The sequence below is a fragment of the Triticum aestivum genome, chromosome 3A (assembly GCF_018294505.1).
Source record: "Triticum aestivum cultivar Chinese Spring chromosome 3A, IWGSC CS RefSeq v2.1, whole genome shotgun sequence".
Classification (NCBI taxonomy): domain Eukaryota; kingdom Viridiplantae; phylum Streptophyta; class Magnoliopsida; order Poales; family Poaceae; genus Triticum; species Triticum aestivum.
The window spans coordinates 566,881,623-566,897,046 of NC_057800.1; the positions used below are offsets into that span (position 1 = coordinate 566,881,623).

A 15,424-nucleotide genomic window follows, 5' to 3' on the forward strand; every position below is an offset into this window, starting at 1 on the left:
TCTGTTTGTCTATGTATTCACACATGTATTATGTTTCCGGTTAATACAATTCTAGCATGAATAATAAACATTTATCATGATATAAGGAAATAAATAATAACTTTATTATTGCCTCTAGGGCATATTTCCTTCAGGTGGAGGGCGCGCCCCCTGCCTCGTGGGCCCATGGTGCATCCCCTCCACTTATTCCAGCTACTACACACTCCTTCTTCCTCCCACAAACACCACTAACCAGCTCAAACCCGAGTCCAAGCTCATTTTGCTGCCATTTTTGATCTCCTTGCTCAAAGCACCTCTCACAAAACTGCTTTGGGAGATTGTTCCTTGGTATGTGATTCCTCTAATGGTCCAATTAGTTTTTGTTCTAGTGCTTTATTCATTGCATATTTTTGCTGCTTAGGTGACCCTGTTCTTGAGCTTGCATGTCAAATTTATATGGTCAAAAGTAGTTTTGATGCATGATATTGCCTCTAGGCACTTGTAGGAGTAGTTGCTATCAATATTGTTGAGTTTGGTTCACTTTTATTTTGAAGTTACTAAAATTTCAGAAATTTTTCACAGGAGGAAATATGCTTAGGAAAATGTACCAAGGTGATCCTTCAAGGAAGCAAGGACCCAGGCTCGCAATGCGTGATGCCGACGAAGAACCACCGAGGGAAGCTCAAGTGCGGGCTTGTGAGTGGCCTTCAGAGGACTTTATGGATTGAACAGGAATCAAGGAAGAATTTAACGCATATGTGCGTAATGCTGATCTTGAGAGCTTCGAGGCAGACAAATGCCGCCGGTACTACTATCTCACTGATTCCTTTGTGAGGAGGTTTGAATTTTCATCGTCACACAATTCTCAAACTGCCCTATTTGGTCTCTATGAAAATTCTTATACTATGGACTTAGAGGATTTTAACACTGCTTGCAAACTTCCATAATGGGGTAGTCCTAATGAACCTCACAAATCTGAATTTAGAGATTTTCTTACTAGTATAACTGTGGGGGAATCTAGAGACATAACACAAGCTACCATAGGGAGCATTCATTTTCCTGCTATACATTATTTTGCTCTCTTCATAGGTAGGTGCATAAATGGTAAGGATGAAGCATGTCACATGTGTGTCCCTGATCTTAGTGTTCTCAGGAGTGATGTATTAGAAGATAGCCATTATAATTTGGGAGCCATTGTTGCATGTAGGTTGCATAATAATAGATTTAGTGGAGATTTCTTCGGTGGAATTTATGCAACCCGTCTAGCTAATTTTCTTGGTGTACCCATACGTGGGTATGATGTTGAGTTGCCTCCTATTTATTTGGATTATGAGGCCATGGTTCGTCATCAGTTTGTTGAGAGGAACGATCAGTTCCTCCAGTATTGACTAATCTTTGACAGACGATGCACCTATCACGTCGCTCTCCCTACTCCTGCTTTCTTTGACTTTTAGGCAAAAGGGAGATATGTTATAACCAGGGAGGAGGCGGACGAGTATAAGAGGAGGACGGAGACAGCCCGTCTCCAAGCGGCAGCTCATGAGGCAATAGCTACTGCATCTCAATACGACCCCAGCTACAACTTTGGATATCCGCCAGGCCAGCCGTGGCCATAGACCAACTTAGGCCAAAAGCCTAAGCTTGGGGGAGTACGTATTTCTCACCGACATTACATTCATGTTCATACACTCATTGCTAGTTGTCGGTGCTCATACTTTTTCATTGTATCATCCATGCTAGTTTATTTTCCTTTTTATGCCTTCTTCTTGTGTGTTTAATAAACCTTCATAAAAACAAAAAAAAATAGTTATAGCTTTTAATTAGTTTACTTTCCATGCTTGTAGTGGTAATTAAAAAGAAAACCTAAAAATATTTCTCATTCTTCTTTTGCTTATTGGGAGCTTTCTCGTGTAAATAGTTTTATTTCTTTTCTTTCCTTTGGGGGTCGAGAGGAGAAGACCATAATTAAAATGTTAAAGTGACTCTTATATGCATTATCATTGATCTGACAAAGAACCCATATTACCTTGTCTTCTCTCTTGAATTGAATGCTTGCAGATTCTAGCTTAGTCCATTGCACATGCACTATTATTATTATCCACACTATTTGGTCGTGCAAGTGAAATGCAATAATGATGATTATATGATGAACTTATTGAGATGAGAAAAGCCAGTATGAACTCGACCTCTCTTGTTTTTGTAAATATAATTAGTTCATCATTCCTGATTCAGCCTATTATGAATAAACATGTTTGCACTGACAATTAGAGATTATAGTTGCTTATGCCATGCTTAATTAGCTAGGAGCTTATAATGGTTTACCTTGCGTGCCAACATGCTATTAAAATGGTTGTGATGTGGTATGATAGGGTGGTATCCTCTTTTGAACGATTCGAGCGGCTTGACTTGGCACATGTTCACGCATGTAGTTGAAACAAAATCAACATAGCCTCTACGATATTTATGTTCATGGTGCATTATATCCTACTCATGCTTGCATTCGGTGTTGATTAATTTTAATGCATGTTCATGACTATTGTCGCTCTCTAGCCGGTCACTTCCCAGTCTTTTGCTAGCCTTCACATGTACTAAGTGGGAATACTGCTTGTGCATCCAATTCCATAAACCCCAAAGTTATTCCATATGAGTCCACCATACCTACCTATATACAGTATCTACCTGCCGTTCCAAGTAAATTTGTGTGTGCCAAACTCTAAACCTTCAAATAAACATTCTGTTTTGTATGCTCGAATAGCTCATGTATCAACTAGGGTTGTCTGTATCTTCCATGTTAGGTGGGTTATTCTCAAGAGGAGTGGACTCCGCTCCTCACTCACGAGAAAATGGATGGTCACCCGGATGCCCAGTCCCATGCTTTATGCAAATCAAATCAAAATAACTCCAAACAAAACTCCCCCGGGACTCTTGTTAGTTGGAGGCACTCGTTGTTTCGAGCAAGCCATGGATTGATGCTTGTTGGTGGAGGGGGAGTATAAACTTTACCGTTCTATTTGGGAACCGCCTATAATGTGTGTAGCATGGAAGATATCGCCATCTCCTGGTTGTTATGTTGACAATAAAAGTATACCGCTCAAAATATTATTCATCTCTATTTCAAAACCGAGCTCTGGCACCTCTACAAATCCCTGCTTCCCTCTGCGAAGGGTCTATCTATTTACTTTTATGTTGAGTCATCATATTCTTATTAAAAAGCACCAGTTGGAGAGCATCGCTGTCATTTGCATCCATTACTGTTAGTTTACATTGAGTATGACTTGACTAGATCTCTTTTACCATGAATTATAATATCTAGTCAGTCCTTGATCTTTAAAAGTGCTCTGCATTTATCTTTTGCGGTCTCAGAAAGGGCTAGCGAGATACCATCTTGTTATATCATATCATGATTGTTTTGAGAAAGTGTTGTCATCTGAGATTTATTATTATTGCTCGCTAGTTCATTATGCCATTGATATGAGTAAACATGAGACCTAAATGTTATCGTGAATATGGTTAGTTCATAATCTTTGCTGAAAACTTGAATGCTGGCTTTACATATTTACAACAACAAGAGCAAACAGAGTTTGTAAAAGTTCTTCTTTATCACTTTCAGTTTATCAACTGAATTGCTTGAGGACAAGCAAAGGTTTAAGCTTGGGGGAGTTGATACGTCTCCGTCGTATCTACTTTTCCAAACACTTTTGCCCTTGTTTTGGACTCTAACTTGCATGATTTGAATGGAACTAACCCGGACTGACGTTGTTTTCAGCAGAATTTCCATGGTGTTATTTTTGTGCAGAAATAAAAGTTCTCGGAATGACCTGAAAATCAATGAAGAATTATTTTGGAATATATAATAAATATTGGAAGGAAGATCCACGTTAGGGGGTGCCCCACCTGTCCACGAGGGTGGGGGCGCACCTGCCCCCCTGGGCGCGCCCCCTGCCTCGTGGGCCCCCTGACGCTCCACCGACCTCAACCTGGACTTCATATATTCACTTTCGGGGAGAAAAAAAACCAGGAGAAGGATTCATCGCGTTTTATGATACGGAGCCGCCGCCAAGCCCTAAACTCTCTCGGGAGGGCTGATCTGGAGTCCGTTCGGGGCTCCGGAGAGGGGAATCCGTCGCCATCGTCATCATCAACCATCCTCCATCACCAATTTCATGATGCTCACCGTCGTGCGTGAGTAATTCCATCGTAGGCTTGCTAGACGGTGATGGGTTGGATGAGATTTGTCATGTAATCGAGTTAGTTTTGTTAGGGTTTGATCCCTAGTATCCACTATGTTCTGAGATTGATGTTGCTATGACTTTGCTATGCTTAATGCTTGTCACTAGGGCCCGAGTGCCACTTTGTTATGCTTAATGCTTGTCACTAGGGCCCGAGTGCCATGATTTCAGATCTAAACATATTATGTTTTCATCAATATATGAGAGTTCTTGATCCTATCTTGCAAGTCTATAGTCACCTATTATGTGTTATGATATGTTAACCCCGAAGTGACAATAATCAGGATACTTACCGGTGATGACCGTAGTTTGAGGAGTTCATGTATTCACTATGTGTTAATGCTTTGTTTTGGTACTCTATTAAAAGGAGGCCTTAATATCCCTTAGTTTTCAATAGGACCCCGCTGCCACGGGAGGGTAGGACAAAAGATGTCATGCAAGTTCTTTTCCATAAGCATGTATGACTATATTCGGAATACATGCCTACATTACATTGATGAACTGGAGCTAGTTCCGTGTCACCCTAGGTTATGACTGTTACAAGATGAACCGTATCCGGAATAATTCTCCATCACCGATCCATTGCCTACGAGCTTTCCATATATTGTTCTTCACTTATTTACTTTTCCATTGCTATTGTTATCATCACTACAAAATACCAAAAATATTACTTTTGCTACCATTACCTTTTACTATCATTGTCACTACTATCATATTACTTTCCTACTAAACACTTTGCTGCAGATATTAAGTTTCCAGGTGTGGTTGAATTGACAACTCAGCTGCTAATACTTGAGAATATTCTTTGGCTCCCTTTATGTCGAATCAATAAATTTGGGTTGAATACTCTACCCTCGAAAACTGTTGTGATCCCCTATACTTGTGGGTTATCACCCCCCCCCTCACTAGGAAAGGGGGGCGCCACTTCCACTTGTGCCCTTGTGGCCCATGTTGCCTTCCACCTCTTGCCCTTTTAGGCCCGTTGATATTTTAATTAAATATAAAATGTTCTAAATAATTTCAGAACATTATATATATATATAATTTAACATCCCCGAAAACATTTTCCACCCATATATAATTAATTGGTAATACCCGGTATTACCCGATATTCACCTGACCCGGAAACGCTTTCGGAACCTCTCGAAACTATTCGGGATATTGATGAAACAATTCCACAAATATATTCTCATCACTGCCATCGTACTAACACTCAGCAGATCGTGATTACCTTAAGCTTGTGACCCTGTAGGTTTGGTAAATCATAGACATGAATGAAACTCCTTTGTTCAATGACCAATAGCGGAACCGTGGACATCCATATCGGTCCCTATGATTACACGAATGATGTTCAAGTGAACCTTTGGTTATCATGTGATGTTCCCTTTGCTTCGCGATACTTTACAAAACCCGGTGTGCATCGGCATGCTTCAGAGTCATCACCATGCTCAGTATACCGTTGCTACCGTTACCAATTTTGTTCTTCTTTCTCGTTGACGTGTTCAGGCATACCCGTGACGTAGTCAACTATGTCTGGCCAGACGATGATGGATGTCATCACATCGAGGGGGCCCTAATAATATATCTCCATCATCGGAGGAGCAAATCCCACTCTCGAGTTGTCCGGTCACTTGTCAAACTTTCCTGTGAGCCTGAAAATTATCGTTATGATCACCTTGTTACAAATGACATTTGAGCAACCCCAAAGCCCACTATCCAGTAGGAACTGACTGAGACACTCTCGTGGTATGAGGAACTAAAACACATGCTAACACTCCGTGTTATAACAAATGATTTCAGACGATATGATCACATAGTATAACAGACAAGTATTGGGTCGATTCAATACGATCGTTCTTCTAACGTCATATCCTCAATGTTGTTTTAGGACTATCGTTACACTTAACGATATCCTAAGATCCGGAAAACATGATCACCAACAACACTTGAGCTGGTCTTAGAGGCGAGACCGGGAACCTATTGTTTACTGTTTATCATTTCACATGTGCATATGAGTTTTCCACTGAATTGCATATTCCAGGATCATAGCAGTTATAGCATGAAATGTAAACTCTTAGTTATGAATAACGGAAACATAATAATACAATATTATTGCCTCTAGGGCATATTTTGAACAAGAAGCAGTACAGTAGATGGAAGTGTTTCCCTCAGTGAGAACCAAGGTTATCGAGCCAATAGGAGAACCAAGCAAATTCCCTTTGACAACACCTACACACACAAAAGCAAATACTTGCACCCAACGCGGGCAAGAGGGTTGTCAATCCCCTTGAACTCGCTACTTGCAAGGATTAATTCTGATAGTGATGGATAGATAAAAGGAGAAGTAAAACAAAAATAAAGAAATTGCAACAAGGTATTTTTGGTTTTAATAATATGATAAAGGTAGACCCGGGGGCCATAGTTTTCACTATAGGTTTATCTCTTGAACACATAGCATACAGTGGGTAAACAAATTACTATTGGGCAATTGATAGAAAAGCGCATAATTATGACGTTATTCATGGCAATGATCATTTATATAGGCATCACGTTCGTGACAAGTAGACCGACTCCTGCCTGCATATACTACTATTACTCCACCAATCGACCTCTATCCAGCATGCATCTATGGTATTAAGTTCATAACAAACAGAGTAACGCTTTAAGCAAGATGACATGTTGTACACAAAGTAAACCCAGTCAATATTGAATAAACCAAATCGTTTTACCCTTAATGGAGACAATACAATACGTGCCTCACTACTCCTTCTGCCACTAGGTGAGGGCACCGCAAGATTGAACCCATCACAAAGCACCTCTCCCACTGAAGATAAATCAATCTAGTTGTCCAAAACAAACGGATAGATCAGAGAGAAATACAAAGCTATAACAATCATGCATAATAAATTTCAGAAAAGACTCAATTACTTTCAATGAATAATCTGATCATAAACCCATAATTCATCGGATCCCAACAAACACACCACAAAAGAAGATTACATCAGATAGAACTCCAAGAAGATCGAGGAGAACATGGTATTGAAGATCAGAGAGAAGAAGCCATCTAGCTACTAGCTATGGACCCATATGTCTGTGGTAAACTACTCACGCATCATCGGAAGGCAGCGAGGATGATGTACAAGCTCTCTGTGACCGATTCCCCCTCCACCAGAGTACCCAAAAGGCCTCCAGATGGGATCGCAGATGAACAAAAGCTTGCGGCGACGGAAAGTATTCGAGTAGCTCTCTGTTGGCTTGGGAATATTTGTGAATTTATAGGGTTGGGATTAGGTCAAACGGAGTTGTGTGGGGCCCACGAGCTCAGGGGGCGTGCCCTGTGAGCTCGTGGCTCTCTCATAGCTCTTCTGGCCTCCTCCCGAAGCATCTAGGGTCCCTTCTGGTCCAGAAAAAATAACAGTAAAGCTTCATCGCGTTTGGACTTCGTTGGTACTGATTTTATGAAAAGAAAAAAAACAAGCAAAAAACAAGAACTGGCACTAGGCACTGAGTTAATAGGTTAGTCCCAAAAAATGATATAAAATAGCATATAAAGCATCCAAGATTTATAATATAATAGCATGAAACAATCAAAAATTATAGATACGTTGGAGACGTATCAGTAATCATAAGTAGGTTGTTTGTTCAAGTAATCATACGTTGGAGTATCGCTTCTGTGTTTTTGCCATGACTTCTAGGAATGTTCATTCATGATAAATTTTTGCAAGCACATAGAACATTTGTCAAAGGTTGCCACAGAAAAATCAGAATTTGTTTTATTTTATTTTACTATTTTTCGATTTTACTGTTCACGAGGAGCATTGGAGCTCGAGTGCAAATACTCCGAGTCCCGATGAACAAGGGAACCTTCTAGAAGAGAAGCCCACCAACTCGTTGGATGCAGCTGCGAGGAACAAGATTTCAAAAGTGCGCAACAAAAGTTGGAAGATCCAATTCAAAGAGCGACGCAATCATATGAAGGCATGGACTTTTTAGTATCAAGTGTGTTGAGCATTAAGGAGCCTTTGAACCAAATGGTTCCTAATGCAGTTAGAAACACTAGGCAAGAGGAATAAAAGGCATTTATTGGTTGCAACATTCCTACTCAAATTGATATACAGCCGCCAAATGATGCTCATTCGGTAGGGAGATGTAAAAGAATAAAGAGAGAAAAGGAATTGAATGGGGGAAACAAAAGAGAAGAACAAAGAAGCCAAAGTCAAGGCCACACGCTTGTGCAAGACGTGCAACCTAATAGAGTTTGATGATAGTCGCAATTGTCCAACCAAAAAAGTTCAAGAAAAAGAAGCCATGAATGTGCAAGGCATGCTTCCAAATGGTGCAACTTCATAGAGGAAACTCTTGTGAAAGGCAGAGCTTATTAATACCATTTCATTAGTTTTATTTAATTTTCAATCTACGTACGTAATGGATGAGAAATTGTGTTTATTCTCCAATTTTTGTCCTATTTCTATCACATTTGATGTGTTTGTAATTACTTCCGAGTGGTTTATAGATGATGCGAATTCCAGTAGTTTATGACGGTTGGAACTTTTTTCTTGTTTATGAATATGAATTTGAATGCACATGCACTGGGTTTCAAAGGGGCGGGTAGCTTTTAATCCATGGATTCTTTGGGATGCTAGCTACTGTTACATGTATTAGGTGAAGAAGCCTTCAAAATAAATTAGACTGCAACATTAGAGTTATATTACATCATGTAGTATGTGAGAAACACCTCAATTGCCAATAGGAACAAAGTTAAAATGAATTGGATATTTTTTCCGCCATTTCCATTCACATCAGCTGACATTCATTTGTTTTCGTAATCCAATAATCACCATCGATAGGCCTCCACATTCTAAACTCTGAAGCTATATGCACACACCCAACTGTTTGTACAAGTTCACAATCCACATTCAGGAAGTCAACCTGCAATTATCACATGCCTACATCAATCAAGAAGGAAAATTAAGAGACATGGTCGACGTTGCTCTACAAAGGATCCTAGGTTGTACTCGCCGCCCACGCGAATCTGCAACCAGACAGTGCCATCAGGTGGAGGGTCAAAGATTACGATCTAACGAACGATGATGACTGGCTGTAGGGATGCACGAGGGTTGCTAGATGCATAAGATACAACGCCATGTTTAGTATGTTCATCATGATCAACACTAGCGAAGCAATGTTTATGTGTGGGGAATTGCCCCCCCCCCTCTGGGGGGGATGGGATTAAGGGAGGCATAGATGAGATATTTCATAGCCTTTGGCCTCTCCAATACTTGTATTTTGTGTCCGCCATTGATGATTTGTCTACATCTTTTTTTGATTTAAACTTAATGAAAAAATGGCTCATATATGCCTCATTTGGTTTATAGGATATATGGTTCTAAAGCGAAAAACAATGCAGGGTTTCTATTCCTATGTAGGATTGGTTCTTATCCTTCATATCTTAATGAGAAAGAAATATTAGCTCAGACCTATGGGAAAATTCCTGTCGTATGAACATTTTTTTTCCTGTAAGAACTGAGATACGTGTCATCTCATTTTTATGACTGTCTTTTCTTTCCTGTAGGAACTGAGATGTGTGCCATCTCATTTCTATGACTGCCTTATTCCTATGAATTTCCTATTGTATAAACCAAAGGAACACGTGCATGCATGCTGGTATGCACGTTGAACCCAGGTGGATAGGATCTCGATCGGTGGCACAGCCTGCGAGCGGCGCGGTACCCTATGAAGCGCCTGGCAGACTGGACCTTAGGCTGGTCACAGTGGGGAGGAACTTAGGAGTAACATCACACACTCCAATACAACTTTGCTTATGTGGCACGTATTTAATAAAGAGAGAGGTGCTTGTGGTAACTAGCTAAGTTACCGGAACATCACACACTCCAAGAAACAATGAGTCTATAACCTAATAAATACATCATTGCATGACACTACATAGATGTTCCTACATAGTGTTTCTTGGAATGATGTATGTAGTGTCATGCAATGATGTATTTATTAGGTTATAGACTCATTGTTTCTTGGAATGTGTGATGTTCCGGTAACTTAGCTAGTTACCACAAGCACCTCTCTCTTCATTAAATACGTGCCACATAAGCAAAGTTGTATTGGAGTGTGTGATGTTACTCCTAAGTTCCTCCCCACTGTGACCAGCCTTACGCAAATACAACGTGCAAAAGATGGCAAGCCGCCGCACTGGATCGAGCACACGGCTCGCCACCATATCGCATGCTAGCTACGCCTCGCTTTCCTCGGCCGCAAAGCGCGTAGCACTCTACCCTGTCGACCAAACAATCACCAGGCGCCATCCTACGCTCGCTGGGCCATGCATGTCAGTTTTGTCGCCTCTGCCCTGCGCGCGAATCTCTGGCCGGATCCACCACCACGCCCATGCAATGCAATGTATGCCACCTCCCATCGCTTTCACCGCTGCACGTACCGACCACTGCTCCTCGTCCACAGCCAACTCGGGCGCGCGGCCTGTCGCCTTCCCAAGCACCACCACGGACGGGGCGCCAAACAGGGCAGGCACTGCCGCGGCGGGGCACCGCACACGCACAGGGGCTCGCTCCCCCGGCACTGTGCGCCGCTGCTCGCCTCCGACCGCCCAGCAGTGCCCGCCGCACGCCCAGCCTGTCATGTCGCCGCCCCGGATATCATAGCCATTTTTCCACAATAGGCATGCGCCTTGTTTGCCACACGTTGCATGCATCAAAGCGACGAGATTATACCGACAACACAGAGGTGCATTTCAATGTAAACAGTTGGTGAACGGTATGCGGTAACAACAGGTACTACTACCGACTTTGCCTCCCCGGGTGGGTCTTATGGAAACGGAAGCAAAGCGAAGACACGGACGAACGAACGAAACAACAGAACAATGTTTTCGGAATCGGAATAGGGTCCCTTCCCTCCCCGGTGATGTGCCAGGGAGGAAATAGCTACGATGCCTGCCCCCCTCCGGACCGCCATGGGCGAGAGGGAGGGGGGTGGGCCTTCTTAGGTGTTCTTAACGAATGCAATGGAACGAATGGCGGCTGGGATGATCATCCTACTCCTTGGAGTTGCGGTAGAAGTCGACGCAGGTCTGGCATCCGCAGTCGGTGAAGCGGCACATCTCGCACCCGAAGCACACGCACTTCTCGCAGCCCGCGCACGACGCCGCGCGGGAGCAGCCCTTGAGCACCTTGCGGCTCCCTCGCTCCTCGTCGTCATCGCAGGTGACGCTGGTGGAATCACAAATGCATACATATCATGAGCCACAAGTCATGAACTGATGCCAGCGAAAAATAATGGAACAGCATGACTAAGGTTATAATTTAATATGGCAACCCTATCCAAAAAGAAAGGAATTGTCAAAGTAAACTAGGCAAAAATGGTTCAATTCGATTTTCTTTTTAAAGCCAAACAAGAAAAGAAAAACAGAAGAGCTACAAACACCTTCAACCATCCCAGATAAAATTTCATATATGATGATATTATGCCAGCGGGCAAAGTTAAGAGATACAGTAATATCAATGATGGTGTACTGTAGTTACAGGCCACACGAATGTGCAGACAACTGACAATACTGGCAACAAACTTACACGGCCATGCTTTCACAGCATGTAATACAGGCCAGCAGTCTCTGGTTTCAACTTCCTAGTTCCTACGGTACAATTCTGAAAGTATTGGATTTTACTTCTCGAAAAAAGTGTTTCATTTCTGTTGCCACTCATGTGTACTGTAGTCAGAAGTTGCAAAAAATATTTGGTACCACAAGTATGACATTTTATCAGCTTGCAGCGGCCTGCTGCCACAGCAGGCAGTGCCAATAATACCACGGGTGATGTACCTGCTGTTTGGATTATTATTCACTAGGCGTCACTATCCTTGTAACTCTACCGGCAGAGACAAAACAACCTATTTGGGAGTTTGTTTGGCACTCAACATCAGTTTCTTGTTGCTAGTCTTGCTGGAGAACAAGGGCCACAATTCTTTATGTTAACTTGATTGCTTCGGCGCTCTTAATGCTTATTATACTGTGTAACCCCTAATGCTCTTTGGTTAGGATTATCTGGTCATTCTCATAGCTGCTATCATAATATATACATTTCTTGGGCGTGAAATTGATATGAACTAATTAATATTATTAGTGGCACGGTGGATTTCTGTTGAGAGTGCCAAACATGAATTCGGAATGATGGCAGAGGAAATAAATGTACGCTACAACTCAATATTTTAAACTAGACAATCAATTAACATAATTGGTTGCAACACATACCTATCAGCCGTCAAATTTGCACATGTCCGGTTAGGTTTTGCAAGAGCATCATGGTAAATACGGCACTCTTCTTTGGTCCGAAGACGAAACCTCCTCTCCTTGTCACATCTTGTACAGCGGATGAACTCATCACGGTGCAATGGACGTCCATTCCGACTTCTGTTCGAGCCATTAACAGACTTGTTTGACAGGTTGTAGTATTTGAGAAATTCTGTCTTTCCCAGTGGAACCTTTTCTCCATCAATCATGACCCACACAGTGTTCCTCCACTTTCCTGCAGTCTCCCTTCCAGAGTGCTTCTCAAACGCTGAAGGAGTCAGCTTTTCTGAATTCAAGGTAAAAAAACTCAAATGACAATTATACTCAATAATTATGATAACAGAAGTTCAAAACTATTGTACAAAGCAGAATAACAAGCTGTGCGACGGTTTTCTGCGACAAAACACTAAACAGAAAAATTACAGCGTATGGTCATCTGTGATGTCACTCCAGCAAAGATAGCACTTATCAAGTTAACACAAGTAATTTCCTAAGTGGTCGGGTGTTGTTTTAGCAAGAAGCACCCCGCTGTATGTACCCAGATCAATAAACAACTTACTGAAGGCCGCCGTCATAACTTATTGGCATAAGGAACTGCATATTTTGAATGCAGAGCCTTTCACCTTTGTTAAATCACACATCAATCTAGGTTTCATAAACAAACCCTTAAAAACTGGAAGGTGCAGATGTAGATCAAATAGGATACAGCAAGTCGGAACTCGTAAGTGATGCCATCTTTTTCTGATGTTATTTCACACATTTCTTCCTTCAAAATTAAGCACCAGGCTAGATCAAATAAAGACCTACATTTGATGAAAGGATAAGAGAATTGTCGCTTAACTTGTTGAACTGCCCCAGAGACATTTTCAGCTAGAGACCTTTTCAGTTGAAAACACTGAACTACGTATGCAGGCTCTGAACTCATACGAATATACAGACAATGCAAGATGACCTACAGTACAGAGTACAGTAAAACCCTCGGTGGTACCACAATCATAGTCTACTAAGTTCGGTACGGATACACTGAAATACAGATATGGAAAACCAAAGGCATCATCAAGATATGTGTCAGAAATAAACGTCCAGGCGATCAGGTAGAACAGAGACAGGAGCAGGCCTCCCATATCCTATCCAATGCAAACAAGCACCCAAAGGATAGACACGGATGGGCATGGCCTAAGCAAAGCGCAACCTGATACCACATGCAAGAGAAAGACCTCAACACAAACAGAGAGAGCAAGAACGTGTGGCCTGTCTGAACTGCGTGAACAGAGAGGCAATCCGATCATCGGCAGCATGCAGACAGTACACGAGACAAACTACGTGCGTTGGGCAAGTACCACGGAAGAAACGCTCCCATGTTACATGCGCTAGAGGACCTGCGGCACGAAGGTTCGCATGTATAAACCGAAGGAATGATGCAGGCGATATTAATCCAGAGACCAGCGACTCGGACGCGCTGGAGATATCCTGACATTAGCCAGAGCAACAATGACAATGCATGGGCGGCGGCGGCAGCATGGGTACACCGAGTGGTAGTAGTAGTACTGGGCGGCAGGCGACGCCGGGCGCGAGCGGCGCCCGGGCGCATGTACCGGCATTGCATGCAGATCGAGTTAAGAAGCAGCTTGACCAAAAGACCAAACACCGTCCGTGCATAGCATCGATGCACGGACATGAAATCAAGAAAAGAAAAGGAAAAAAAAAAGTGACCGGACGTGGGCGTATGGTGGTGGGCCACTGACCTTCGCGGCAACCGGGCGTGCAGTCGCAGCTAATCTCCAGCTCGCCGGACGGGTAGATTAGGAGGCGGCCGACGGCGTCGCCGTAGCGGCGGCTGGTGCATCCGCACATCATCTCCACGAAGCCCTCGCGCAGGCGCAGCCCGCTCACTTCCCGGAGTTCCTCCTCGCTGAACAGCGCCGCGCCGCCTCCGTTCGCCGCCGCCATGACTCCGACCGAGGACGGGGACCGCCTCAACCACTCCGGGGAAAAGAAAACACCAGAAAGCGATCTGGCCTGCGTCAAATCAAGAAACTGCCGGACGGACAGCGATCGAATACCGAGACGGGGCGGATCAAAATAAAAGGAAGTTAGGCGAGTAGGCGGACAGGAGGTGGAGATATATAGGGGGGCGGAAGACGGTGGAGAAACAAGAATCGAAGCGGCGCCTTTCCACGAGGAACCCCTGCGAATTGGGTTCCCACCAAATCTTGACGAGGGCGGTCTCCGAAGGGGCCGACGAAGAATGAATGCAAAAGGCGGCTGCTTTTGATCCGAGGCTACGAAGAACAACGAGCAGAGGCGAGGGCAACTTCTTGTCTCTGCAACAGACGATTTGGGGGAGAGTCCAGATCGCCCAAGACTACCCGAAAAAGCGGATCTGGGTAGGGGGCGCGCAGGCTTCAAGGAATGCCTCCTTCCCCAGCTCCAGCCCTCCCGACGGCTATGGCTGCCGGGGGTTTGGAGAGGGAGGGGAGGGCGAGGTAGGGGTGGAGAGAGGGGGAGGTGGAGGAGGATAGGAGATGGAGCTCGGTGTTGTGCGGGTGCCGGCCTTTTAACCTATGGACGGATGGGAGGATATCTGTGTTCCTCTCTTCTCCACAGGCACTCCATGTTAGATCAAGTGTGCTTACATTGTTTCCATTATTGCTAGTTAGAGCTGTTTATTCTACTAATTAGGATTTCAGAATAGCCAGAAGAAATTCATTGTGTGTTAGAACAATTTAGTGATGACATGGTTAACTAGTAACTGCGAGAGGAGGGGGCGGCGGCGGCGGCGGGTCGGCGGAACCCTAGAGTTACCAACATGACCTAGGGCAAAGGTCGGTCCTCTCGGGTTTGTTGGGCCCGCATATAGGGCTAGCCCGGTTGTGTTGTATGTGGTCCATTAGGAGGCGCACTA

The 15,424-nt window shown here is 43.5% G+C and overlaps 1 protein-coding gene across 1 annotated transcript; it reads right to left on the minus strand.

Moving 5' to 3' along the window:
* Window positions 1-10,994: 10,994 nt before the first annotated feature.
* On the minus strand, window positions 10,995-15,216 carry LOC123062248 (protein ULTRAPETALA 1). The gene is made up of 3 exons (XM_044485693.1): window positions 14,265-15,216; window positions 12,481-12,805; window positions 10,995-11,443 (listed from the first exon to the last, which is right to left on the minus strand). Exons 1-3 carry the CDS (start codon window positions 14,467-14,469, stop codon window positions 11,269-11,271), a joined length of 705 nt encoding a protein of 234 aa, XP_044341628.1. The 5' UTR covers window positions 14,470-15,216; the 3' UTR covers window positions 10,995-11,268.
* Window positions 15,217-15,424: the final 208 nt, after the last annotated feature.

Coding starts and splice junctions, on each gene's coding strand:
- LOC123062248 (XM_044485693.1), bottom strand. CDS start 14,469: ATGGCGGCGGCGAACGGAGGCGGCGCGGCGCTGTTCAGCGAGGAGGAA. Junction 12,806..14,264: donor CACGCCCGGTTGCCGCGAAG/GTCAGTGGCCCA, acceptor CCTTGAATTCAG/AAAAGCTGACTCCTTCAGCG. Junction 11,444..12,480: donor GCAAATTTGACGGCTGATAG/GTATGTGTTGCA, acceptor TGATTCCACCAG/CGTCACCTGCGATGACGACG.